At 41.3% G+C, this 27462-nt stretch overlaps 1 protein-coding gene across 5 annotated transcripts in view; it reads left to right on the plus strand.

The window, feature by feature from the left end:
- Positions 1-27462, plus strand: part of NSD2 (nuclear receptor binding SET domain protein 2) — a 96597-nt gene that overhangs the window by 20140 nt on the left and 48995 nt on the right. For 4 of the 5 annotated variants that reach the window (XM_072336781.1, XM_072336783.1, XM_072336785.1 and 1 more), the window contains exons 1-2: positions 5103-5246; positions 18520-19145. In XM_072336781.1, coding sequence (XP_072192882.1) covers positions 18549-19145 — 597 coding nt within the window. In that variant the 5' untranslated portion in view covers positions 5103-5246; positions 18520-18548. Of the gene's footprint in view, positions 1-5102; positions 5247-18519; positions 19146-27462 lie in introns of those variants that run through there. The other variant, XM_072336782.1, reaches the window with a different exon arrangement.

Consider the following 27462-nt stretch of genomic DNA (forward strand, 5'->3'; position numbering starts at 1 on the left):
AAGCTTCAAGACATTAATATAAAGCTTACCACTTTGTGCTTATCACTGAACAATAATTATATGAAGATTAAGCACAGAGTCCGAAATTTGAACTGTAACAGACTTAACAGTAAAACCTACAAGTATAGGCCTTCAAAAGCTAAGAGTAAGAGTTGAGCTTTAGTTTTAAAAAGCGAAGATCTAGAAAATTATATTAGTAGAATGGTAACTCTACTCTAAAGCTAAACATCAATTCTGATTATTAATGAATTTCAGTATATTTCTAAAGGACATTATGCTTATAAACATACAAGCAATACTGTGCAGGCAGAGAGAAGAGTTAACATTTTGAATCAAGCTGTGTATTTCTACATAGGTTTATTTTATTCTAAATATCAGCAGTGTTTAAATTAAGTCATACTGATGTTGATAATTAGAGGCATGTAACTTCTATAGATAACTTATCAGTACACTGAAGTTACTTATACTAGGCTGGAGTACGTTAGCTACTTATAACTGGTATACAGCTGTTTTTTATCATCCCAACACTGGGCAACAGCAGGGATGTGATCCTCAGTTCTCCTTTCTCCTGATCTCTGCTTTCCCCTGAAGATGTAACCCACTCTGTCATGCCTTCAACATTCCCCTTCCTTTTGCTCCCTCACTGACACTTCCCTTCCTTCGGCTCAGCACAAGTGATGCAAACAGAAATGGCTTATTTGCGAGAGGTGACATTTACTCCCATTATTTTCCCCACTGAAAAATGAGTCTGCTAAACAGACTGGTGTATAACTCATGGCACAAAGAAGATTCACATTTAACTGTCTGTTTTCACTAAGGTTTTCATTTCTTACTCTGAGCAGCATTGGAGCTACAAGGTACAGTTGCACTTCAGATGTCTCTCATTTGGACAGACTAATTATGTTAGAAATTCTCTAAGCAGATTATTTTCTTCTTCCTGAAGAATCAGCTTGCAATTAAAAATACTATTACTCCATTTTTTATGAGTCTGTAAAACAAACATGCAAAGAAGTCTAAAAACCCCATTCCTTCCCATTTCAAAATTATTTAACATTTCAGATGTTCTAATAGATAAGATTCCCAATGAACTTTCATTCAAATTGATCACCAAATGTAGGTTCATTTAGAAATACAATTTTAGTATTACTGTGTTACAATTAATGCTGCCTATTCGGAAACACAGCTTTAAGTCATTCTTCCTTAATTTTACATCAGCAGCTTGCTCTCTTGGTATTCTGCAGAACACAGTATATTGCATGGCTGAGGACAAATGCACACGTGCTTATGAAGATTTTTCTCTGCAGTCTTGATGACACATGGACCGACATGCTGACAGATCAGTGGCTCTATCTATACCTACCACAGCTGAGGATAGGTTCAGACAGGATTCGGGGCAGGTTGGAAACAACCATTATTCAGTGTTAATCCTAAGAAAAAAATCACAGACTGCTAGCTGAAGCCAGAGCTTAGGTGATGGGTTACCAACTGACAGCATGAAAGAGCAGTAACAGTGATGAAGGGTGACACTGGGAAGATATCTCTGCATCAGTGCTACCACAAAACACAACAGGCAGCATTAACTCTCCCAGTGCGTTCACATTTTTATTAGAACTACAGACATATTCAAGTGTTTAACCTTAAAAGGTGAAGAAGTGATACAAAGCAGCAAAACAAAAGATATCTCCATTTGTGGGTTCTAAACAGCCTGTTACATCTCTTATCTCATTAAACACCTGTAGAACAGTGAAAGCTGTGGATAGCCTGTTTTATTACAGGTCTGATTAATTCATCAACTCCCATAACCGAAACAACAATAAAAAGGGATTTGGAGAAGAATTCAGAGAGCAATCAGTCCCTAGGATCTGTACAGGAGATAAATATAAGCTTGAAGCTTTTACCACAAAGATCTACAATTAGATTAAATGTCCTTGCTAACAGCACCTTTGTTCTGTTCGGCCTTTGGCACGAGAAAGGCAAAGATTCAGTACAGAGAACACAAAACTCCATTATTTCTAATAGTGAAAGATGCCCCAAAATGTGCCCCATCCCCTTGTTAGCAGGGCTGACCAGACTCTCAAGGGAGAGATTTTTGCACTGTTGCGTGGAATAGTGCCATGCACATTCAATTTGTTTCAGAGCTCTGTCTAATGCAGTGAAACTACACCAAATGCAGCACAGGCCTCAGCCTTGCAGGCACAGCCTGTCCCTGTGGTGGCAACAAAAATAATTATCTCCCTTTGCTTTAGAACCTCAGAGCACCCTACCGCATGCCTAAGGCCAAGGGCACTGACTACTGTTATTGCTGAATAAATAGTGGAAACGTTCTTGGAAAAGTGTTTAAATTGCAAATTATCCTTCAGCCTAGAAACTAATTAGTAATCTCTAATACATATAAATGTTTCTAGAGCGATATGCAACTGCTACGTTTATTTGAATTCATTTGCTGAGTTGAACAGGGATATTGATCTCGATACTATTTGTTAACAAAAGTTAAACGTGAAGAGCAATAACATTTTAGATACCAAATGAAACAGGGCTCAATAAATGAATACTGTGATCTGCTCTGGGTATACATCATTTGGCTTCAACGACCTGTTCTGCTGTCTGAGAAACATCAAGCTGCTAAAAAAAACCACCAGCTAATTCAGAATTATAAGGACAGCTAATGAAAGTGTAAAACCCCCCTAGAGGTTCGGTCTGGAAATTTGCAACCAGCAAAAACAGATTAGGGGAACGTTTACTTCAATTATTTCAAGGCCATCATTCAAAAACAAGGCGCTGTGACTCCTGTTTGTCAGCATAACCTCACTCTGCACTACACATGCAGCCATTTGCACCTGCGTAGCAGAATTCAAACTCCGTTTCCAAAAGCATAACAAACATCTACTGTCAGAGAACCAACCTTGTTGTGCACTGCTAAAGAAAAACAGACTTCAGTATCACGGCCCGAGTTCAAGAAAACTGACAAAAAACTGGTTTTGTGAGTTTTGAAATCAAAAATACGGCATACGCAGTTTATCTGTAAACAGGCCTTCACTTTCAAATTCGCACCGATGGCTCCATACAGTGCGAGTCAGCGCCATTCCAGTTAAAGACGACGTTATATGGTTGCAAACCTTAATGCCGCAGACAAGGCCAATTATCTGTATGAACTGAAAGGCGCAAGATTTTGTGTCATCTTGACCATGGTAGCAAAATCCCACCGCTTTAATCTGCAACAACAGAGAAAGCAAACATGAGAACTGTGTTATCTGGAGGATCATAGATTAGAAATAAGTACTGAATAAATAAATCTGTTTCCTTCGTTTTTAGAAACAGTGAATAGAAGGATTTATATTACTAAGCCTGAGCACAGAACTTGCTGCCAAGAGAGTAGAGAAAGCATTCGTGACATATCAGTTATTGATAATTAACCTCATTTCTTACAAATTCTTTCAACAGAAAACAGCAGCTCTTGAGCACAAACTTCAGGCTTTTAGTATATTTTCACATTATTACTCAACTACAGAAGAAAAGCACTCCTATACATGCCATTCTGAAGCAAAACCATAGGATCCACACACTCGTATGTCTATTAATTTGTACTGACACTTACCTCAACCTTTAATTCGAAAGCATCTTTTTTTTTCCTCCTGCAAACAGAACTGAACTTGAAGAAACGGGAAACTTGCCAGTGATGTTCAACTCAAATTAGCTGTATCAAAATCATCGAACCATTAGGGTTGGAAAAGACTGCTAAGATCACCTAGTCTGTCAGACCATGCCCACTGCCCATGTCCCTCAGTGGACATAGACCCCCACCTCTACTTTTCTCTCTCTCCAGGCACAGTGAGTCCACCACCACCCGGGCAGCCTGTTCCAATTCCTGATCTCTTTCTGAGAAGAAATTGTTCCCAATAACCAACACAAACTTCTTCTAACAACTCTTTTTCTTTAACACCATACAATAGACACACAGATGCTAAACCCCACAAACCTTGAAGCATGTTTGGTGCTTTTTTTTTTCCCTAACGGACAGGCTGTAAGCAAGTTAAACAACTCTATCACCACAGATATGTCTCCTTGAGCCGATTAAGAGTTTTAATCAGCCCACAATTAACACTCTCATTACTAAGCAATTAGCAGTAAGCACAAACTGTTTGGCTACTAACTGCCAGTCTAAGGAGGATACACCCACCATTAGGCACAGCCATACAACCCCCCCATCTGCTGGCACTGGGAGCCTCTCTGGGGTGGTGGTGAGAACAGTGCTGCTCCTCCATCGCTTCCCAATGACCTTTCCCAGGAGCAGGGTCTTCACCAGCACAGAATGGCATCCTGAGCCCACAGCGGGCATCACAGCCCTGTGGCAGCCGGCCATCCCCTGCTTTCTATTCCCCACCTGATGGGAATCCTTGCTCCTGTCAGAGCATGACAGGCATTCACCAACTCAACTCAAAAAGGGCCACGCACTCAGCTAAGCAAATTGCAAGCACAAGTGTTATGGTTGGTGTCACCTAGAGAAAAACAAACCAGGCCCCACACCCAGCCCAGGCACACCTGGGTTCCTACAGCACCTGAAACCTTCAGAACCGTATGGAATACAGAGCATTGGGATTACATCAGCTTGGGTTTCTTTTCTCCTTTCGTAAGAGGATACTCGTGTAGGGCTGTAGGGGAAGGCACGTTTACCTGAGGAAGGCACGTTCACCGCGCAGCGTGCCACGAGCGCTTATCACCGCGGAACGAGGACGGCCTCCGTGTCCGAGTGTGAGGAAAGGGCCCTCACCACCACGCAGGGCACTCGACGCGCTCTCGCCCACCTGGGCCGGACCCCACGCAGTTCCCGCCTTCGGCCCCACCTCGCCGCGCGGCCTTCCCTCCCCTGGCACCCGGCCCACCCTCCTCTTCCTCCCCGCCGCTTCCAGCGCGGCCGCCGCCGGGCCCGGCTGCTCCGGCAGCTCCCGCCGCCCCGCGCGTACGGCGGGCGCCGCTCCGGGCCGCGCGTGCAGGCGGCTCCGTGCGGGGGGATTTGAAACAGCCGCTCCGGGGGCAGCGCAGCGGCGGCGGCCAATCAGCGCGCCGGATTTTTCGCGCTGGTTCTGGCCGGAGGAGGGGGCGGGGCCGCCGCGCAGGATCGCCGGAGCCGCCGTTACCGCCGCCGCCGCCGTTACCGAGTCGCTTCGGCTCCCGCCGGTTTCCCGGCTCCGAGCTACCGCTGCCGCTTCCGCCCGACTCCCGGGGGACAAGGATGCGCTAGGCCACAGGTCGGTGGGGCCGGGAGCGCGGCGGGCGGGCGGGCTGCTCTCCCAGAGGAAGGGAGGAGAGGAGGAGGAGGAGAAGGAGGCGGCGGTGGCGGCGGCAGCGGCGGCGGCGGGGCGCACGGTCCCACAGGCCCCGGGCGGGAGGCGGGAGCGGCGGCAGCGGCGCCCCGGGTGATGCTGTAGGCGAGCGCTGCGGGGCCGGGCGCTCTGCGGTGGCGGTGTGGGGCTGGTGGCCGGCACCCGCTCCCCCCCCCCCCACCCTGGACCCCCTCAGCCGCGGCTCCGCTTCCTCAGGGGGACCCACAGCTCCGCTATCCCCGGGTGGGGATTGTTTTATTTTTTCTATATCGTTCGGTGCTCCCGCCGCCCCCAGGCTGCGGTCTGATTGCTGTGTGGCGGAAAGCAGCGATGCTGTTCTGCCTTCCTCCTCCTTCTCCTCCTCCTCTGTGGGCGCTGCGGGAGGTCGGTGCTGCATAAAGCGCCGCGGGCCGGGGGGGGCAATCAGTGCACAGCGCAGAGAAGAACGGAGAAGCCGGTTGGGGGGGGGGGGGGGGGGGGGGGTTGGTGAGAAGGGGAAAAAAACACACACACAAAAAGCCTTCCGTAAGAGCCTCACCCCCTTCCCCTTAGAGGTGGGGGGCAGCTGCGTTACCCCCGTGGCCGTGGGACTGGGGAGGTGCCCCGTGCCCTCCGCCGCGGGTAGGACCGGCTCGCCCGGCAGCGGGAGTGCGTGTAACTCGGGAGATGTATGGAGGGGGAAGCAGCCATGTTTGATTTATTCCTCCTCTGAACGCTGGTGCGATGATCCTGCTGCCACTTACACCCTCCTGAGCTCCATCCTGCACCCGAGCCTCGCTGGGAGCACACGGGAGGAAATGCTCCTGCGAGGGCTGAGGGCTCCTCGTCTCCATCCTCACTGATGAGAGGATGGGGCTCCAACTTGAATTGGTATTTGTGTGGTAAAGAGCCTGGGGAACTTGTATTCCCAAGGCCATAGTTACAGCTCATCTGCTGTGGCTTTACCGCTCTGGGGGTGGAGGAGGGAATTCGCCACACTTCTTGAATGTATTTATGCTTGCATTTTGGTTTTGGTTTTTGTTGGTTTTGTTGTCGTTGTTGTTGTGTTTTAATAATGTCGGGTGAAAGGAGGATTACGTACTGATAGAAGTGCAGGGATAGTAAACACTGTATTTCAGTAGATTACAGAGAAAACAGGCCTCTTGCTCCCAGCCATTAAGCAGGCAGGAGACTGGTATCGCTCATTGCCCGTGTATTTTGTGTTTCCTTATTGACATTTGCATTCAAATCGGTTTATAACGACTCAGATTTAGGAGCTGGTGCTGCTTGCGCTGAGTAAACTCAACGAGGGCTCTGTGTTTCTTTGCCTTAAAAACAACAACAAAAAAAGGAAGATCTGTTTGGCTTATAAGCGTTTTCAGACGTCTAAAGAAGGTAACTGTAAACATTAAAGGCTGGCAATGAAGTTTGTAACAGATCTTGCAAAGAGCCATTGCTGCTGGTCTGTATGCGCTTGGATGTTCACTGAATTCCTTAAACATGGAGTGCGTGGCTTCAGCTGAAGGAATCAATGGGTTCCTCACCAAAATCTGCCTGCATTTGTAGGATCTCTGTGAATGTATTGCCGAGGCTATTATTTGCTTGTTTTGCTGTGGGAATTTTGCTTAGGAAATGCAGCATATCAGCCTTAATAAAGTCCTCAATTTCCAAGCATGGATGTAATCATTGAATAAAACCACTGTTCTGCAGGGCTCCATACTCACCATGTATGCAGTATTCTGGTTGTTGCAGTGAGTATCTATATCCCCTTTATTAGAACACGCTGAGATTTCCATCTTGTTTGTAGCCATCAGAAAATATGACAATTTTCCACCGAGCTTTAATGTAAAAGCTCTGGGTATTCCTGGAGGCTCTATGGCCGATTGTTGTGATTACAGGAATTTCAGATATGGGAAATACAGTAAAGGCTATTAATTTATCTAATGTTATTTGAGAATGTCAGGAGAAAAGTAGGCCGTGATATTTCGAGGGTGTGGAATTGAAGTCGTTTATCCATTTGGAGTTGAATGTAAATACATATTTCCTTTTAGGAAGAATAGGAAAATACCGTATTTTACTATCAGTAGGGCTGCACGCTTTCGGTGAAGCCCGTGGTTGCTGTGCAGATGAGCATATTGCATTTAAATTAGGACTGCATGCAAAGGACTGGTTATTACAACCTAAAAAACCCTATTTATTTAGACTGGAAGCAAAAATGATTTGGAGGGGGGGAAGGGGGGGGAGGTGGTTGCTTTCTAATATTTGGATGGTGAAACTGATCAGTGTGGATGCAGGCTTGTACATATGTATGTGTGTGTGTACTTGTGTGTATGTCCGGGTTCATTTCCAGAATATCACACTAGCAAGGCAGGATAGGAACGGGAAGAAGGGGTTGTTTTTCAGTGTCCTATTGTTTGTGGCCCGTTCACCTCTCACTTTTTGCACTGAGGCTGCTTTTTTGTTCCACCGGTGTGTCAGTACGCTCGCAAGGCAAGGCCTTATTTCTGTGGGCTGATAAATGCACGTCTTTCCTTGTGGTTGATGAAAGCCTATTGACTGCACGGTAACCATGCATATATAAAGGTTCACCTGCTCTGGGCAGATGACTGGATCAAGGGCTCAGGTTATGACCAGAAGATATAAGCGCAGTTTTGATCACCTCTGGTCATTCCTGCTTATGTAACTGCAAGATATCTCTTAGGTTTTAAGCACAGAAGATGGTTGGATGTGTGAAAATTGCAAGTGTTGTTTTTTTTCTGTGGAATGAGGCAAAACACTGAAAGGGAAGGTTTTGCCTCTCCTCGGAAGCACTGTGCTGCACAATGGAAAGCACCATTAAGTGGTGTTGCTGGAAGCAGCAGATACCCCGACGTTCTCTAAACAGACGTCCACGGAGAAATGTGTGATGGAGGTAGTAATAAAGCTGTAGATGATGGCTGCATTTTTTAACGCTGTGTTTGTGGCGTACTGTTTGAAGTCTTTCATTTTCTGCAAAGACAAATGCAATGGCCTTATGGTTGAGTAAATATGATCTGGTATAATTCTTTTATTCAGCCTCTGGGTGAAGAAAGAATGGAGATACTGAAGTGGATCTAAGTGGATAAGTAAGTCCGTGTTTCTAGGAGGCATCACTTTCCAGTTAGAATGTAGCTTTGAAAAATGCCTTCCCTGAGGATGTACCCACGTGTTGGTGGTGTAAATGAGAAGGTGGAGAGGGAATATGCCAAGCAGGATAAGTGGAGTAAATGGAGCCATGTGGTCAAGTGGAGAGAGAAAAAAATTCCCATCGGAGCTTGGCACAGGAGTCCAGATTTCTTTTGGCAAATAATTGTGGAGGATTTGGGGGCAGGGTGAGGAGATCCTTGTTGGCATGTCAGTAGTCACCCTGCAGCTTGTAAATCCAGCGGCCTTTTGGATGGGTCAGTTAGTGATCTTGTAAAATTAATGGTTACTGGGAAGACTTATGAGAATATCGTTAAAGGACAAGAGAGAAACTACCAGAATTAACCCTTCGCTACAGATTAGCTTCTCTGTGACTTGCGGTTGTTGGAGGTGATAAGACAGCTATATAAATGTACTTAGAATTTACACTGACAGAAATTACAAAAGTGATATATCAAGCACTATTTTTAGTCATTTTATCAAGTTGATGATGGCCAGCAGAGGTTTTTTTGTGTGTTTTCTAGCATCAGTAGGAAGTACTTGGAACATGTTATAAAGGAAACAGATCATACTCTGTTCTGCTGCCCCTCTGAGGATCAGCAAACTACAAAAATACCCAAGATTCCTGGAGAATGAACCATCTATGCTTACACCACGTGTCTGGTGATGAGAGGTTCATGCATACAGTCCACTGTGCATTACTGTGCTCACAAGAAACTTTAGCACCAGGTAATCTACTGAGTCTCTGGTATGTTTGGAAAGGTGCTTCTGTCTGAGGCATGAAATGGGCTGTTCCAAAGCCTCTTTTTTGTGTGCAGCATTTCTGTTAATCGTGGTTGGACCAAAAGTAAGGTTTTTCTACTCTACTTTTTGATGATGTTAAGGACGACTTCCATTGTTATGAGCTACGTGTGGAAGGGAATGTTAGAAAACCTTGATTTGAGTGTTTCATGGGAGAGAAATTAAATTGACCAAGTATGGAAAAGTGAAGTGCTGGCCCATATGTACTTTAGAGTATCCTCACTTTGGACATCATTGTTACAGATACTAGTATTTGGTGTAATTTGGAGCTAAAAAAATACATAACTTAAAGTACGTGTTAAATTACAAGGGTTACTCAGCAGGTGATGGTTCAATTTCCAGTTTTGTCCCCATCCTTGTAACTTGTCCTATTTTGAACTACTTGGTGCAAGATAGCAAGTCAGTCTTGTTTTGAACTTTGGTATTCAGCTTCCCAGCACTAATTGGAGCTGGTTTATATTCATCAATATTTGGAATGAACCACTGAGAAACTACAGCTTGAAGCGTTCCTTTCCTCCTACCTGTATCCTTTTGCAGCGCAAACACATACAGAGCTAACAAAGGGAGGAAAAAAACCAAAACAACAGCAGGCCAAATATTTCAGTATTTTTAAGGCCTATTTACGTTCTATATAAGGAGTTCTTACATTGGAACAGACTTTCATAGCAGGTTTAACGTTTTTCTTCTGCTATCTGTGAAAGACAGCCAGGTTTCCGTGTGACTCTTTGAAGAAGCACAAGGCGATCTTGCTCTGTTGGCCAACAGAGATGAGCATTTAACTGTCTTTGTGAAACCTTTCCTGTTCTGCACCTCGTAATTAAATACTGATGTCTTCCATCTGTGCTAAAACACATAACAAATTAGGAGAGCTGTATTTTAAAATAATTATCTTTAAAAATACTTAGCCTTGAAGGCTAATATTGGAATTCCATCTTTTCTTAGCCATGATCAAAAACATAATAGAGCGGATGTCGTCCCGTTCTCCAGGTTCTGCCTTGCTAAATAATAGATACACCAAGGGACAGAAGATGAATATTTTGTGTCAAGATTATTTTCAAGAAAGAAAGCTGATGTTAGGTAAGATTCGATTAGAAATATGATACAAACTCCATATAAAATGCTTTGAAAAACTAGTGATTAAAAGAAGCAGTAGGAAGAAGATGCAGTAAAATGGCATCCCATCACAGTGATTGAGACCCATTTCATTTATTATTCATTGTAATATGTTGAAGTGTAAATGTTCCCGCTGTGGCATGGATTAGTCTGTGGAGCTGAAGTTCACAAGATGATGTATCAGATAAAACAACTGTGGAACTTGCCAGCCTTGGTGGGATGCCATCAGAGCAAAGAACCTGGCTGTGCTGGTACTCATAAACATTCTAAATTGGGGAGTTGTCTCTGTAGTAAAGAATGCCCAGATTCTAGTCTGGTAATAAAGCCAGTGGGATTTAAGCCAGAAGACTAACCTTGGAGAGCAGCGTAGGATGAAAGATATGAATATGGATAATTTTGCTATATGGAATAGTCGCCAAGAACTTTCAATCAGACTCTTCAGAATGAAATAAAAGATACGATTTTTCTATAGATGCAAAATGTAGGTGATCAGAAGCTCTTGTATAGTAGCACAACTGAATAAACTGGAAACAAATTCTGTGATCCAGTCTAGAAAATGACCAGAATTCAGCACTAGTACCAAAACAAGGTATATCATTGAAGAAGTAAAAAGTAATAGGCTCAAAATGTAAAGTAGAAAGTGTGTGTGCAGTATCTGTTCAGTAGTAGAAGGCTTGGCTCTGAAGTGGTCATGGGAGTTGAGTCTTCAGAACTTTATCAACTAACAACAGCAACTACTATTGCTTAATATTTCTGCAGTCAAAACTCTGCGTGTTCTGATAAGCAGTTACCTCAATTTCTCTTAAAAAAAACCCTAAATAAGACTAATGTGCAAGAACTAATAGTATACTAAATAAAAGGAGAGCAAAAATGGCAAAAAATACCCGTTGTACACCCCTCAAGGCAGTGTTTGGGAAGTAGGTAAGAAGGTTCAAAGAACTGTCTTGTTGGACAGGAAAGTGTTTTATCTTTCTCCGTGTTCAATGGGTAACCCACAATATATCTGTGGAAACCTAAAACCTGCTTTAAATTGTGTTCCTCTTACCTGTAACAGTCATACTAATCCCTGCTCTGGAGACATTCTTGATGTGGATTAAGTGGAAAAAAAAAAGTAGGGAATGAAGAGCCATGGGAATGCTGGGAATGCATTTTGGTGAAGGTACATTAACGCACAGGGAGGTACTTCATACTTCACATGGTATCCAACCAGAAGGGCCACTTACTAGGAAGTATTTGGATTTGTTTGATAAGTGTCTAATGTTCCAAGACTCCCGTGAGCTTGGGCTTGGTTTGAGTACTCCTGGCATACGCCTGCCAGATGTGTGTGCTAGTTTACTTTGACATAATGCATTGACATCATATGTAACGTAACTGGATGTATATAGTTACGGTACATTATACCTGAGAAATACACCAGCATTAGCACTGTGTGACCAGAAGTATATTACAGACAGAATTACATTGCTCAGATGAGGTGATAGGTACAAGTCTATCAGTAAATAGTGCAGCCAAGTCAGCATGAGCTTTTTTTTTCCCCCCTCCTTATGAACATCTTGTAGGTCCTTTCCAACCTCGTGATTCTATGATTCTATGAACATGAAATTGAATATGCTGAATGGAAGAAGTTCTGTATATTTTTTACAAGAGTTTCCTGTCCGTGTTAGAGGTGCATTATCAGTTCATTGTATCTCTATTTGTACAAACAGAAGACTCAGGCAAGTACTGCTCTGTGCTAAAGGTGATACAATTTGCATAGCCAGGCTTCCATGCTATTGACAAGGCCTCATGTATCGCTAGTGGCACAGCAGTGCTTTTTAGAATGATTGCAATGCACTGAGTGCACTTCTGGCATCTAAATCCACCTGCTTGGATAAACAGTTTTTAATGCAGTGATGGGTAGAGTTCCACAAAGTCTGTACAAAATGGATGTATTTTTTTAATTAAAATTAGTCGTGATCTGATGTGGGCAACTGAACTGATCATTTAGAGGTGTAGTACAATGTTTTGGTAATACTACAGTTTAATTTATTCCTTGCATTGATAACTTATTTTGTGATGTCATCCCAGATTTGATCTTCCCTCCTCAGAATATGCATGATCAGAAATTTTCATGGTGCTCGCAGCAAGGCTTCAGACAATCACTGTGCTACCATCACTTCATGGGAGAAAGGGCAGAATCACTGCATGGGAGAAAGGGCTGCAGTGAAGAGGAAACAAACAAATTAGAGTGCATTAATCTGCAGCAGTGAATATTATGTAGAACCAGAGGATCCAGGTCCTGAAGCTCATGGTGCAAGGAGCAGAGGTAGGATGCTGAAAAGAAAAAGCAGTAGGGACTAAGGGAGGAGTGGGAAATTAAGGTAGGCTCGGGACAGGGAGAAAAAGATCACAGCAGCATAAATGAAGGAGGACCTGTGCAAGTAAGCGCTCAGTTATCTGAGATTGCATTTGTTCTTCATTTCCAGTCTAAATAGAAGCCAGAAACACAATTCTGGCCCTCTTAAGAGAGAGGCATTTCACTGCTGAGCAAGTACCTAGACTGCACAGATTCTGACTGTGGTGTATTGTTGAGTCCTGTTTTGCCACGGAGCAAGCTGCCTTAAAGCTGAGCCATTTGGAACCCCCCAGAAGAGAGTAATGTCTCAAGTACACATTTGAAAACATAGTAGAATTTTTGTGCCACTTGGTGAGCATCTGTTGAGGGCCACCTATTCTGTTGTATCCTGGTGGTAAACCTTGTCATTTCTGCTATTTCAGGCACTGATGTTCCTCTCTGCTTATCATCAGAGAAGCAGCAATTCTTTTCTATTTGATTTGTGGTCCTGCAAATGAAAAAGAGATTTACCATCTCGCTTCAGTCCAACATACCACATCTTACAGGAATTTGCTCGCATCTATCCCTCTTCCTTCACCACCCACCCTCGGGAAGAAAACATTAACAAAATTCAGTTTCTTCAGAAGTGAAAAAAGTAATCTTTCACAATCCTGAAGGAAACAAATTAATGGGGAAGAGTCCCTTTGTCAAATCTTCTAGGCTGATCCTCAGCAGCAAGGGCTGGTTACAAAAAGTTTTTCTGGGGAGGAACAAAATGTTAAGTTAATCAGTTTTGTAAGTTTGCTTTAGCAATAGCAAGTAACATTTAGAGTGAGGAAATTGTTTACTTGCCATTGTACAATTCCTAACTGTTAGTATTTCGTACAAGCTGGTATTGCCTGTTGCCTTCAGGAGAAGGCAGTAAATACTTGGTTTGGTCAATGAAAACAGATTGTTACAATTAAGTTTTGAAGTTTTATTCATTGGAGGAAAGAACAAACAGAAAATACTGATGCTAGTGAAAGAACAAGTTGGTGGCAAACAAGTGCAACTGTTAGTAAATTGATTACACTTTTCACACAGTTTTCAAAATAAGCTTAGTCTTGTGTAAATGCATACCAAGTCTCTATATAATCATTGTTCTGTTCGGTAAGCATGAAGAAATGTTCATGGACTGCTTTAAGAAGACCTTGTTGGTCAGCTTTGCCAGCTGACAGGTTAACTAGAATCATTGTTGCAAGATTAATGAAGCTCTTCAGGTACTTTTACAATTAAAGTGGTCTCTTTGTACTGGAGTTTTTACCTTTCTCATTCTTCCAGACATTTCTAAGACTGCTAAATTGTTAGCAAGTTTTGCTGTGATGATTTTCAGTTACCTGCTGGCTGCTCTAGTCATCTACTTTGTGAGAGAATGCTTTTGCATTTGCTGGATAGAGCTGGTTTATAACAACCATTGGCAAATCCACAATGCAATTTTCAGCTTTACCTTTTTTTTTTTTTTCCCTAAAAGTAAATTGTGTTTAGTAGTCCTTTCATTACTTTATTGCAGGGAAGAATGGTCACAGTGCAATGCTTGACAGAGAGTACATCATGTGATTTTATTCTTATTTGATATCCTGGTTTGTTCTTTTATATGGCATAGTAGGAATGAGCAGCTGTGTTAGCAGTATGTGTTATAACTGTGCTCATCTTTAAGTACTATGTCTAATTCTGATCTGAAGACAGGAATTTTAAGGCCTTTGACCTTAAAATTGGTGAGAGAATAGAGAGAACTTGCAGGGAAAAAAAAAACAAACAGCCCTCTATTAGCTTTTTAATACCAGCTGAAACCTGATGTGTAGATAATAAGTGTAGCTTTTGTGCATCTTCTCTTACTGTAAATTTGTGTACCTGAGAAATGACTTTTAAGAAAACACTTAGACAAAACAGAAGTGGTGTTTCATGTGATGTTTGTTGTTGATTACTTGCTCTGTTCACTCCCTTTGACCAAATTGGAAAGAATGGAGTGCTCCATTATTTCTGACACACAAGAAAAACATCTCTGAAATTGAAGCAGATGTGGAAGAAGTGAATAATAAATATCACATAATTGATAGTGGCCTGGACAGTAAAGGAAGAATGTGACATGCAGGCAAACTCTGGCTCATGACTCCTGTCAGATGACAGGCCTTTAATTAATAAAAGCACTTAAATTGTCTGCAAAATAATTTGCCTTACATAAAACCTGTGTTTAGCTATGAAAGTACCTACAAAGCCACTACCAGGACATATCTTTGTTCCATTAAAACATCTAGAGACCTTTCTCTGCTAAGTCATATCCCCGTTTGCTTACTGAAAACTATTTGTTCATAGGCCAAAATACCATGTTTATTCAGCAGACTTCTTGGCTCTCATGTTTTTTCCTCTTCATTAAAGAAAATGCTACTTGTTGGGTCACCAGACAGTCAATATGGGACGCTACTAGCTTAAGCTCATTAGCAGCTATTACTGTATGGCGCTATTGTCCTGCCTTTCCCTCCCTTCCCCCAAGCTTCCTTTTCTATACGGTGTCATCTAGAAAAAGATAAGGGATTGCTTTTGTTTCTTTGTGATATGTCTGTCTAAGAACGAAGTTAATTTAACCACAAAACCTATTCATATGCTGAGCTGCTTCAGGACTTTGCTCTTACAACTCTGATCAGCCAGATTTTTTCTGTGATCTGTCTCACTTCATCCCTTCATGTCCTGAATTCTAGCTCTCCTTGCCTTAATTCTAAGCTCACGGTACAGCCTGTAGCCGTTGCTGATCATTTTTTTCTTCATCTCTGCTCTATTTTACTCTTTTCACAAAGTGCTTGGTCCTTTTTCTTTATGGTATTGTTCTACCGTAAATTTAAGATGGCAAAATTTGTGCAAAATGTTACTAGCTTTGAATTTGCCATTCTTTCCCAAGGCTCCCTGTTATTCCCGTGAGTGCAGATTTCCTGGTTTCGTCATTTTTACAGAATCCCACAGTGTAGTTTCTGTTTCAAAATAAGGATTGAGACGTGACAAGTGAATTGACCGTTTCCCTCTTCTATTGTGTGCTCCTAGAAATGGTGGCTGACCTGCTAGTTGCTTTCTACAAGTCTCATCTCCATCATGGGGCTACTTGACTTTATTTGCTTCTAGGTACTCATATCTTTGGATTTTACCATGATTGTATCTCTACTCCTCTTTTCATTTGGCACAGATATTCTTTGTATAATCTATCTCTCACAATCTAAAGTCTGCGTGCTGCCAGTTGTGATGGTTTTTCTGACTCAGATTAAGGTCTTTGTCTTCAGCTTTGCATTTACCGTAGATCTGGCTGCAGTGACTTCCTTTTACCAGTCATGCACCTGGAATTCTCTCTTTAGGCTCCTGCAATTTCAGGAATCTTTTTCAGTGCATTCAGCTTTTCAATGTGAACCATATTATTGGGTGTCATTAACCAAACCTTCACTCTGCAACTGTCACTTCTGCAGCTCATCCAGTTTTTTGTATGGAGCACACTAAGAATATAGTCTGATTTGATTAGTTCTTGCTTTTTTTCCAGTTGTCCTGGTCTGCCTCAAGCTTGATGGTTTTCTAGCTTAAGGAAATAAGCAATGAAAATAAGAGTTATTATTAAGCAGGAATAAAAAAGAATACTAGTAGAACTACAGATGGAAATCAACAGTGTTACAGAATGCAGACATCTTGATTCAGAAATCCAGAGCCTTGTAAGCAGTTAATGGAGCCACTTATTTATTTACTTTCTTAGTTACTGCTTAGTTCATGGATTTCAAGTAGTTGCACAAGACGCTTTTGGTGCTGGTTGTGTTATGAGAAGCTGTGGTCTGCAGCATTCCTGTTGGGCAAGGAAGCAGTGAGCTGCAGCATTTGGTGCTCTGGCCGTCCGGAGAGCCACTGGAGGGCGTCCACAGCTACAAAAAAGGGAGCACCACAACCTGAGCAGTTCACAGCTGCTGAGACTGTGTGAGCTTATTTTTGTAGGCAGATTGAACGTAGAAGCTGAGATCAAATCTCTGGTTTGGTTTCTGGTTTACCCTATCAAGAATCTGGGGTATTTTCTAAAAATTCTGTGTTTTAGGGTTTTGTTGTTGTTTGTTTGTTTGTTTGAAGATATTTTGCTGTCATCTGTGTAACTGTAAGCCTCGCACATTCTGTAATGGGCTGGCCTTTCTGCTCAAATTTATTGAATTTGTCATCAGTGGTTACTTAAAATAAATGTGATTTCAGTTAAATCTGCTGAATTACAGTTTGAAACACTGTCATATTATTCATTAGGTTGAGAATCTTTTTAAAAGCCGTCCGTGTTTTTCGAGAAGATCTTGCAAAATTGCATGAGTTCTGTTTTGATTTAGTGAGTCCTTTGTTTTGCTCTGATGAAGTTTAGGCTTTCCATTTACTTCTGATTCTTCTCTGAAAGCAGTTAATACATTTGACTCGTTTCTACTCATACTATCAGGGATTTTACTGTTAATTCAGCCTTCACCTGGCTTAAAAAAAAATCAGAACCTTTTCTCCCTTGGGTTCAGGTGCACTTGCTCTTCCTTACTTTGTTAATGCCAGATTTTCAGGCTGCTTGTCCCTGAAAATGTAACTTACTTTAACCCCACGCTTGCATCTCTCAGATGAGCCTGTATAATTTGTATGGAGATAGATACATGAGAATGGATGTGGTGAATCTTGCATTGGGACTGACTTGGTTTCTTGGGCTTTATCATACATGAAATGGGTTATCTTTAAGCATAGATATGATGATTATTGTGCTGAGATTTTATAATACTTATGGCAGTGTTTTTCTGTTTATCGTGTATACTGGCCTTGCTAATTTGAAGGGTCTGTGCATATGAGTTTTATAAACCAAAAAATGATCCTATTGCCTGATCTAGGATGTATTGCCTGCACAAAGGAATCTTTCTGCCAGATATGCTTGTTTGCTAAGATGGTATAAAGGTGAAATGGCAGGGCTAGATTTCAGAACGCTCAGAAAAGCTGCCCAGGGCTGATGATAGTGTAGGTTTGGAGATTTGACTTGTTGGAGTTTTCTTTTTTTTTTCCAAATGTTTGTATGAAACAAACAAACAAACAAACCGCAAAACATTGTTAGATAATGAAGCTTTGGCTTTTTAATAACAGTAACAGCAGTTACCTTGAGAAGTTACATTTTTCACAGCGTATCCATGGGCTTGTAGGATGAGCTGGTTCCTATTGGGCTGATGTTTATGAAACAGAGCAACGGCCTTTTATTCATTCTCATAGACAGAAATCCGTGAGCAATGGTGAAAGGCTGAGCTGCGGGGGTGGTTTCCTCAGAATGCTTCAGTGGAAAATTGAGGGCCTGCTCTTAGAATGAGGTGGGGAAGCTTGTCATGCTGCTGTCCATGGTGTAGTACTACAGTAATACTGCAGCCTCTTAGAACTAAACTCATTACATTGTTATCAATAATATTAACTTGTGTCTAAATTTTACTTGATTTAAACAGTGCAGTACTTCTGAGTAATTAGTCTGGGTAGAGCCCTGCTGTAGATCAATAATAGATTATTAAAATGAAAGCTGTGACTTTGCTCTATGTTTTTATTTTAATAATACTGATAATGTATCTGTTTTTCTTGGCATTTTTCAAGACACGTATTAGTAGATATTAAAGTATTTTCATAATGATGTTTCTAAGCAACACTTTTTATTAGAAAAGCTTGAATAAATGCATTCTTAATGTTACATTGTTGGAGACATCTCAATCTAAATACATAGCAGCTTTTCTCATTTCTGTATTGCTAAAAACATTTTCTGTTTGGTTGTGTTTTTTTGTCTTCATGTAGCAGTGTAAGACTGGAAACATCTGGGCTGGATGGACTTTAGCATCAAAAGAAGTTCTCAACTTTTAACTCGAAAAATTAACTACTTAAAAATGAAGCAAGTACCAGAGATCCTTGGGAATACCAATGGGAAAACACAGAATTGTGAAGTGAATCGTGAGTGTTCTGTCTACTTGGGCAAAGCACAACTTTCTGCCACTCTACAGGAAGGTGTCATGCAAAAATACAATGGCCATGATGCTCTTCCATTCATCCCAGCTGATAAGTTGAAAGATCTGACTTCTCGTGTGTTCAATGGTGAGTCTGGGGCCCAGGATGCCAAGCTGCGCTTTGAACCCCAGGAAATAAAAGGAGTTGGAACACCACCAAACACTACTCCTATCAAGAATGGTTCTCCAGAAATCAAGCTGAAAATCACTAAAACCTACATGAATGGAAAACCTCTGTTTGAATCTTCCATTTGTGGAGACAATGGTGCAGATGTGTCTCAATCAGAGGAAAATGAACAAAAAACAGCAAACAAGGAGAGGAGAAACAGAAAAAGAAGCATAAAATATGACTCCTTACTTGAGCAGGGTCTTGTTGAGGCAGCGTTGGTGTCAAAGACTTCAAGCTCCCCTGAAAATAAGGTACACGTTTTCTTTTGTTACGTTTGTTTGTTATTCATACTGTCACCTCATTTGTTCATGTGTTTATCATTATTTTAAGTGTTTCCACAGGTACTTCAACTGAACAGTTCACTTTCTGTGGTATTCTCAGTGTCCCAACTAAGCATTAATTCATTGTAGTCGTGGTCCACATTTTTTGTCTAGATTTAAAGGACTTCCTGAATCAATTCCAAATAAGTAAAATCAGTCTTTATTATAGATCAGGGCTTGTAGTATGAATGAAAGAGAAGCTTCGTCCAGAGGTACAGCCAAAGCATGGACAGGATGTGCACCTGGGCAAGGGAACTTGGGAGACCTTGAAATTCACATATAGCCCTTTATAACTGTTTTTGGCAGTTCAGTTGTAGTTTTTACACTTACTTGTGACCTAACTAGCTTTTCTTGCTATCACATAGTGAGTTGTACTAGTTGAAAATGCTAGATACTCCTGTGATGTTAGCAACATCTGTGATCCAGCTGGTTTGTTCTTGAAGTTTTATTAAACATGAGTGGAAATAGAAGTTTTACTTTTTATTTTTTTGCAGTCCAATTTACCAAGTTATAAGGATGCTGTTAGACCTTTTCCCTCTTCAGTTTTAATTAGTAGACTTCATTTAAAGGAAAGTAGCTTACAATCATTTCATCTCAGAGAACGAACCTGCATAGCAGGGATATTTTTCTGTATATTAAGTTTCCCGGGGAATTAATTACAATAGTGTATAACAGCGATGGTAAATGGCAATTCATAAGTATTTTGGCAGGTGGACAGGTCCAGTTTTTACACACTTTGAATGCAAATGGAATGTTGAAGCTATTTTTTCTGCCATCTGAACATTTATTAATAATGTTGACCCTCAGTCCTTACTCACATACGAAGAAGTGCCATGTACACCGCTGCTGTATTACTCATTTTGTTTACCTTTGCTTTCATTAAAACCACTTAAATGAGTTTACAGATCAGTTTAAGCACTCTTCGAAGTATCTAAAATATTTTATTTTTATGATTTCAATATATTAGTCCTTGAATGATCAATGACAGGATTTTCAGGGGTTTTATTAAGAATTTATTTTCTCTCATTTTATTACAGGGAATGTTTTAATATTAACTGGCTTAGATTTTTCCAAATCACTTCTCAGAGGTAAAAAAATTATGGGTACAGTCAATAGTTTTAGTTCTTCTTTCTGCTCGTCGTTAATGAGTGAACATAAATTGAAATAAAAAGTAGTATATTTGTTAGCTTTAACAACTCTATTATCACACTATTTAGTTATTAAATCAAAGGCAACATTTAGTTTGCCCATCTCACTAGTTCAGCCTGATCATCCTTTCATATTGGTTATTGATTGAAACTGACCTGTAATGTTTTGCGATGAAGTTTGTTTGAGATTAAAAGATTGATCTGTGTTCTCTGTGTTGTCCTGTGATCAGAAACTGTCAGGGGCAAACTGTGTAAATACATTGCCCAGAACACCAGGGGCACGATGGCTGGAGAGGAGCGGTGCTGAAGCCGTGGGCTACCAAAGTGCCAGAGCAGGGCAACCCACTGTTTGATCTCAGCCTGCCCAGTGTTATAGCACTGCTCTTTGCAGAACATTTGGAATAGCAGCTCAAGCCTCTGGCTCTTTTTCTTGCACTTTAGAGCACAAAGGGCAAACAGATTTGAAGATCACAGGATGGTGTTTTATGATAAAACACCATAACTGTAAGAAGACTCGGGCTCTTCTTTCTTTTTCAAGGTCAGCTTTCAACCCTACAGGTTTAAACTAAAGGAAGAAAAACCTTATTAGGGAACATGTTTGTCCACACGTGGACTAGTGATAAAAATGTATTCTCTGTGACAACAGCTGCAATGTCTTCATTATCAGTGTACTAAAGTTCCAAGCTCCTGCTCTAAGTGTTGTTTCACTGCCATTAACCCAAGGCTTAATTAGCGTGTTGTACTGTGCTTTTATGTTCTTGGCTGTGGTCGCAAAGCGAAAGTTGGGAAAATGTCCATGGAGTAAAAGCTGATAAATTTTGTTTCTAGATACTTGTTTATTGCAGGTTACAAGTTAATATAGAACCTGTTTGTCAGGTTTTGTTTCTGGACTGTTTTTCTCCCTTGATTTCTTCTTGTCCAAGCTCTCATTCTTTTATTCAGCAAAAATTGCCATGGTTCAAATACTGCCTTTTGTGTTAGGTAATTATATCTCTGGTTGATGGACATACCAGATTACTATCTTGCTGAGGTGAGAGGCATATCATTTAACAAATGTTCAACTGCTCTGTTGTTGGGCTGTCTTGTTTGGACGTTTTTTATTAACATAAAGGAAAGTCGTTTAAAAATCTATCTGCAAATCTGTTTTCAGTTGGGAATAAATGTGATCTACTTGGCTCTGATGTGAATTAGATTTCTGCTGATATCACAACTTTTCCCAGGCCTCTGAGGGACAGCTTTCAGTTTCCCAGTTGGATGGAGGGGAAGTTAAGACAAATCATGGCTCTTCCTTTCCTGCCCTCCTGCATTTCACCATTTTCCCTCATACTCCCTTTTCTCTCCATATAAGGAGTTCTCTTTAAAATCCAGGCCTAGTTTAGTAAGTGTGGATTTAGCAGTTAGCAGCTTCTACTCTGAGGAACTACATTGATACCGGGCTAAGAGCATCTTTGACTGTGAAGTATTAAGTGTTGGGTGCTTGAGTCAACACCAAACCCATGGAGTCTGATAGTTGCCCACTATGTAGTGCTGCTCATGTGAAGTGTCAGGATGCTTCTATTCTAGATCTTATCATGGCTGCAATTATGACTAGCTCTTATGCTGGTGATCCCAAAGTCAGTCTGCTGTGCTCTGCAGCCCTAGTAAGAGTTCAGTGTACTATACTGGCACATTTGAGCCTGCTCTGCATAAGCCAGTTTGGGCCTGGAAGTGGCAGCTTGCCCATCTGGCACAGCTTCCTGGCATAACTACATAGCATGGGTGCAGTAGCTCAGAAAAGCAGCAACGCTGTGTCCATAACAAACCTGGAGGGTCCGCGCTGCTGTACTTGCTAGCTTAGAGATCCCAGCTGTGCCCGATGGATGTGATCTAAAAGCTGTACCTTTCACAAAGCTTCCTATCATGCTTTCTTGCAGTCCTCATGTAGCATTGTACCAGAAACTTGGCAGTTCATTGCACTTTCAACTCAGCACAGTCTATAATGATCTTGCAGTGGCTACCTGGGGGGCAGCTGCAAGTTGCTGGAGAAATGCCACTAGTCTGTGTCTTGTGTTTGTGCTGCTGTTTTGTGTTCACAGAGAAAAACTGTTCTGGCCAACTTCATTATATCTGATGACTACATAATGTTATAGTGCCTTTGCCAGTGAATGGTAATGATTTAGAAACCAAACAAGGGTAGAACAGAAGCAGTCTCAGGATTATCTGCTGCTTTTTATGCTTCTGTGCTTAGTGCTGGAAGATGGGCACTGCTGAAGGTGTTGCTGTTGCTCTGGCCACAGCTTGCATCTAATTAGTAGAGCTGGGTAGAAACCAAGTTCCCTTTGTAAGACTGGAGAGCTGCTCTCATCAGATAATTGATTATCCTGTTTATTATCTTGTTTATGGCTACTAGGAGTGGAGAAAACAGCCAGATCCTGAGATGACCTGTTTTGTTCTAAGTACAGGAATAAAAAATGTCAAATAAATAGATCTTTTCCACGAAGAGGACTTAATTGTTTTTCATCGTCAGTCATTAGGAAATCGTGGTAGACTTGCTGTAAAATGTGCAGCTAAACAGCCATGTGAGTTGATGTCTGCAGTTGGAACTCTGTAACATATTTTTTAATAGGCTGTTGAGTTTTCAGAGCCTGTTTTCAGGCAAATGATAAGGCAGGATTCCTGGCTGCTGTCACTAGAATCCCAGTGGAGTAGGAGTTACCTTGAAATCTCTTCTGGGTGATCCCTTCAGGAGCAAGAGAAATGAATTCTTATGCTCTTGGAAAGGGTTCCATAGCTGCTGTTACTGTTTAGCCCTCAGTAAAGGATTGTTTAGCTACGCCCTGAAAATTTGTTTGTTCTCAGCAGCTCACAATGTGCAGCAGTAATTGTTACTTCGGAATTTCAGATCATTCATTCTTAATGTCTCATAGGAACATTATTTTAAAGAACTGCTTGTATGTTACGTAGCACCTGAAGCATACAGAGTGTTTGCTTCAGAGGAGATTAGAAGCTGTGGACTCTCTGAGTAAATGCAAAATCAACTGCAGAAAGCTGAAGTATTTGTTCAAGGCTTTCCTCTTTGTAGTGTACAGAAGTAGCCAAATTAAGTGTGCTTCTGCATCAAGCTGTTGTCTCGTTACATTTTTTGTGTCCCAGGTGGAAAAAAATGTTTTCACATTCACATCTATTCATAAACATGTGTCTGGAAGAATCCAAATCAAATATGAAATAATATCTTGATGTGATGACAAAAATGAGACTTAAAAATAACTGTAACAAGTCACTGTAAGAACTGCTTAACATCTGAGCTTGGCAAGGATTAGAGGGGCAAGGCATGGAGCAATATACTCAGCCCCTGGCAGTTTGTGACTCAGGTTTCTACAGCTCAAGGTGATGACTTTGTACATCGTAGCTGTAGGCAACTGAATTTGTGGAGTAAAATTCTGCTTCTTTTTGAGTCAGTATAAACATGTGACATGTGTGGCATTCTGTAAAGGAGCAAGATGTGTATGATGTGAAGGGCTGGTTCTTTTTGCAGTGTCTCTGGATGCTTTGATCTCCACCGTCATCTTTTGGAGAAATATCAGCTAGAACAGGATAAGACATTCAAGATACAGTTGTCTTGTGGATATATACAGTGGCATGATATGTCTCTATATTATTGTCCATACTATAAATAGTGTTTTATATAATATGTACTAATATTGAGAAAATACAATGACATTTTGTTGTTTCTTGACTGTTTCCGAGCCACTTGCCACAGAAGTCATGGAAGTACTTCTTTGAGCCAGGTCTTCCGTGTGTGTCTAGAAGTATTCTAATTGATTGTTAAACTCCAGATCAGAGATATATGCTGTATGTATATATCTATGCTGTTGCACACCCACCATGGGTCAGATGTAAGATCATGAAAACACCCACGTTTGTGTTTTAGTAATCTTTACAGAGCCAGCTTGAACGAGATGGTTTTGATCCCCAGAGCTTTCTTTCTGCTCAGAACCCAGTGATAGTGACCCTGAGCAATGAGAGCGTACTGCTACTAAACCTGGACTAATGGTGCAGAAGCTACCTGTGAAGCAGTGCTTTCGTTTTACAGTTTTTCAGTGCACTGTGAACCAAAGTGGTGCATTTTAAGGGAGGATTCCATTCCATCTCCCATTCAATCTCAACAACGAACGATGTGCCGTAACACAACTGAGGTTGATGACGTTTTTCATTGTTTGCTTTGACTAGACTTATTTTCAGTCACTGCACTAGCACTGTCACTCAGTAGCGATGCTGTTACTCAACACTTGACATGAACACTGTCATCTCAACATCTTGTCCTCATATTGCACTGGCTGTTAGTAGTTGAAACTGGAAGCAATTTGATTGTTTTCATTGCTTTTCTGTCCAAGAGAGGTGAAGCCTTTGTGTTGCTTTACTCAGTTTTCTGCTGAACCAAAATAATGCATGTCTAACTTTTGCATTTAGCTGAGAGTTAGATCTCCAGTTCAGTGCTGTGCTATTTGGATGGATTTACAGACAGATCTTTGGGAAATGTTAATGATACGTACCAGATGTCATTTCTGGCCCTTAAAGCCTCCTTTTGTCAGGAAAGAAGGATGTTATGTAGTAACTGCTAAAGAAAGTAACAGAAGCAAAATATTTTGATCTGTCTTGGAGTAATGGTATCAGCCTTCTTTACAAGTTTCCTTCTTCTGGAGTGGATTTCACACAGGGCACGTGGACTTCAGGAACTCAGGATTCTCTGTTCACAGACACTAATGGTCAGTTTGCCTATTGCCACTGTTTAGTTATCATTTTATTTTGAGTAAATAGACCCGACCTGGCTAACATTTGTGACTGCTTTTTGTGAGAGCGCATAAAGGAGTTGTTTTATTGAGCGTCATAAAATGGACAGCCACTAAAAATGTAATTTGTCAGTAGTAAGAAATACATCTCTTTTGCACAAAAAGAGCTCATACAAATACTCTGCTTTAGAAATGTAGCAGAGGAGGGAAAACTGGATCTTGCGTAGGCCATTGCCAAGCAAACCCAGCTGCCTTTACATGGTGAATCTGTGGCTTCAAGGCACCTAATGATAGAAAAGCTTCGTGTTTCTTTTTTTGGGGGGAGGAAGTGGATCAATAAATGTAAGTTTGAATGTATGTTGAGGATGACTGAAACAAACTAAAATATTTTGGGATCTTCATCATATGGAAATGATAGTGCTTTGAGTTTGTGCTTTATTATGTTTTACTGCAATGATCACCTTATTTATATGGGATTGGAGTATTACTGATTGGGGTTTTCAGCACATCTTTATTGCTGAAAATAAGAAATGTTTATGAAATATGTTTCATCATTGCCAAATCAAGGTTATGTTTATTTTTTTTCCCCCACTTGCCAGTAGGCTGATCAACCCACTGATACTCTTGTGTTTAACCTTTAAAACTGGGGGACCTGCTAGCTGTGTGTAGCAACACAGTGGAAATTACTCACCTGGAAACCTCTCTTGCCTGCTTTTTTGTGTGGTGTTCAGTTTAAAGGCCTACTCTCCCAGTCTAAGTAGTATCTGGACTCTGCCATGGACTTCCTTTATACTAAATCAGCATTTGTTCTCCTTAAACCTACACTGTGCCTTTCAGAAGTGTTCTTATGGCAAGAAAATGTAGAGACAAGTATCTGTCCCCTAGAAGACAATGTTCAGGAGGTCTGGGATTTGGTGGTGTTATCTGGGCGTGGGTTTTTCTACCCAGAGCATTAGGATTGTGAACTTCTATCTGTGCTACCTTGGATCTCTGTGAGCTGCCAAGAGCATATCTGTGCTTTGGGAAATCTCTTATTTACTCAACCCTATAAGGGTGTTAGGGGAGTGTGTATGGGGGACCTCATACAGATTCTAATCTGGAATGCATGTGAAAACATTGTGCAGGCAGGTAATAGATACATGTGGATGTATCGTCCTGAAATCGTGGATGTGTGCTGAGGTGGCTCCGCTTTGCTTCTGTTACACTTTGTGATATTTTAACAGGAATTCTCTGGAAAAAACTCTTTCCTGTTGTAAACTTCCTCATGGTTCTGTCATGGTGCTTTTCCAGACTTCTATAGCATCTCATACCCACGTTGTCTTATATAGTGAGATTCCACAGTTAAAACTTCAGAGGATGGGAAAATGTTGAAAAAGTTGAGTGTAGGCAGAAATCTTTTTATAATTCTCGCTATAAAAGAAAGTTTCATTCATTCTGATCAAGCCGTATCTAATTTAAATACTGATTTTTTGGAACATGGAACCTTTCAGCAGTAAGCCAGTAGCTTGTGATTTAACAGGTCATCTAAATGTAAATGTAGAAATTCAGTAAAGCTGCTGAATGAAACTGCTCTCCACGTTTGCAGAAGGACTGAGGGTTGGGAAGTGTTCCAGAACTTCTATCTACTGGGTCTATCTGTGAGTGATTGAATCTGTTTCATTTCAACCCTGAACTGTGAAAAAAAGATAGCGTTCTAGTTAGTGAAATGCCGTGTGAAGATTATTTCTAAACTGCTTGCTCATATAGTGTTTGTGTAAGGGAAGATTGCTGACTTGGGTAGACAGATTTGTTTTTAACTGTAAAAGCATCTAGAAAACACGTCGTCAGCTTGGAACTCGATAACGAGGGAAGCAAAGCCAGAAAAAATAATTGAAATGTCATTGATTTGAAATACAGATTTGATCTTTTATTTTAAAATCCATAATCTAAATTATGAATCCCCATCTAAACTTACTTTTTGTCTGCTTTCTTTCATGTCAGAAGGGAGGATCCCGCATGGTGCTGTGAGCTGCTTCTAGATGAGTTTGTGGAGGGAAATGGAGGAAAGAAAGCTCTTGTATCACAGTATCACAGTATCATGCGAGTTGGAAGGGACCTTAGAGATCATCGAGTCCAACTCCCAGGATTCAAGCCCCTCTGTGTAGCAGAGCAGCATTTCTGCCACTTGCGCCACAGGGGGGATTCGAACCCTGGGCCTCTGATGTTGCAAGCAGAACCTTACACCACTGCGCCACCAGAGGCACACAATATTTGGCTTTTGAAGAACCTCAGCCATCCCAGCAAAGTTTTTAGGGGATCTACAAGTAGAGCATAGATTTATTTATTTTTCTC

Source organism: Excalfactoria chinensis, chromosome 4, assembly GCF_039878825.1.
Source record: "Excalfactoria chinensis isolate bCotChi1 chromosome 4, bCotChi1.hap2, whole genome shotgun sequence".
Classification (NCBI taxonomy): Eukaryota; Metazoa; Chordata; class Aves; order Galliformes; family Phasianidae; genus Excalfactoria; species Excalfactoria chinensis.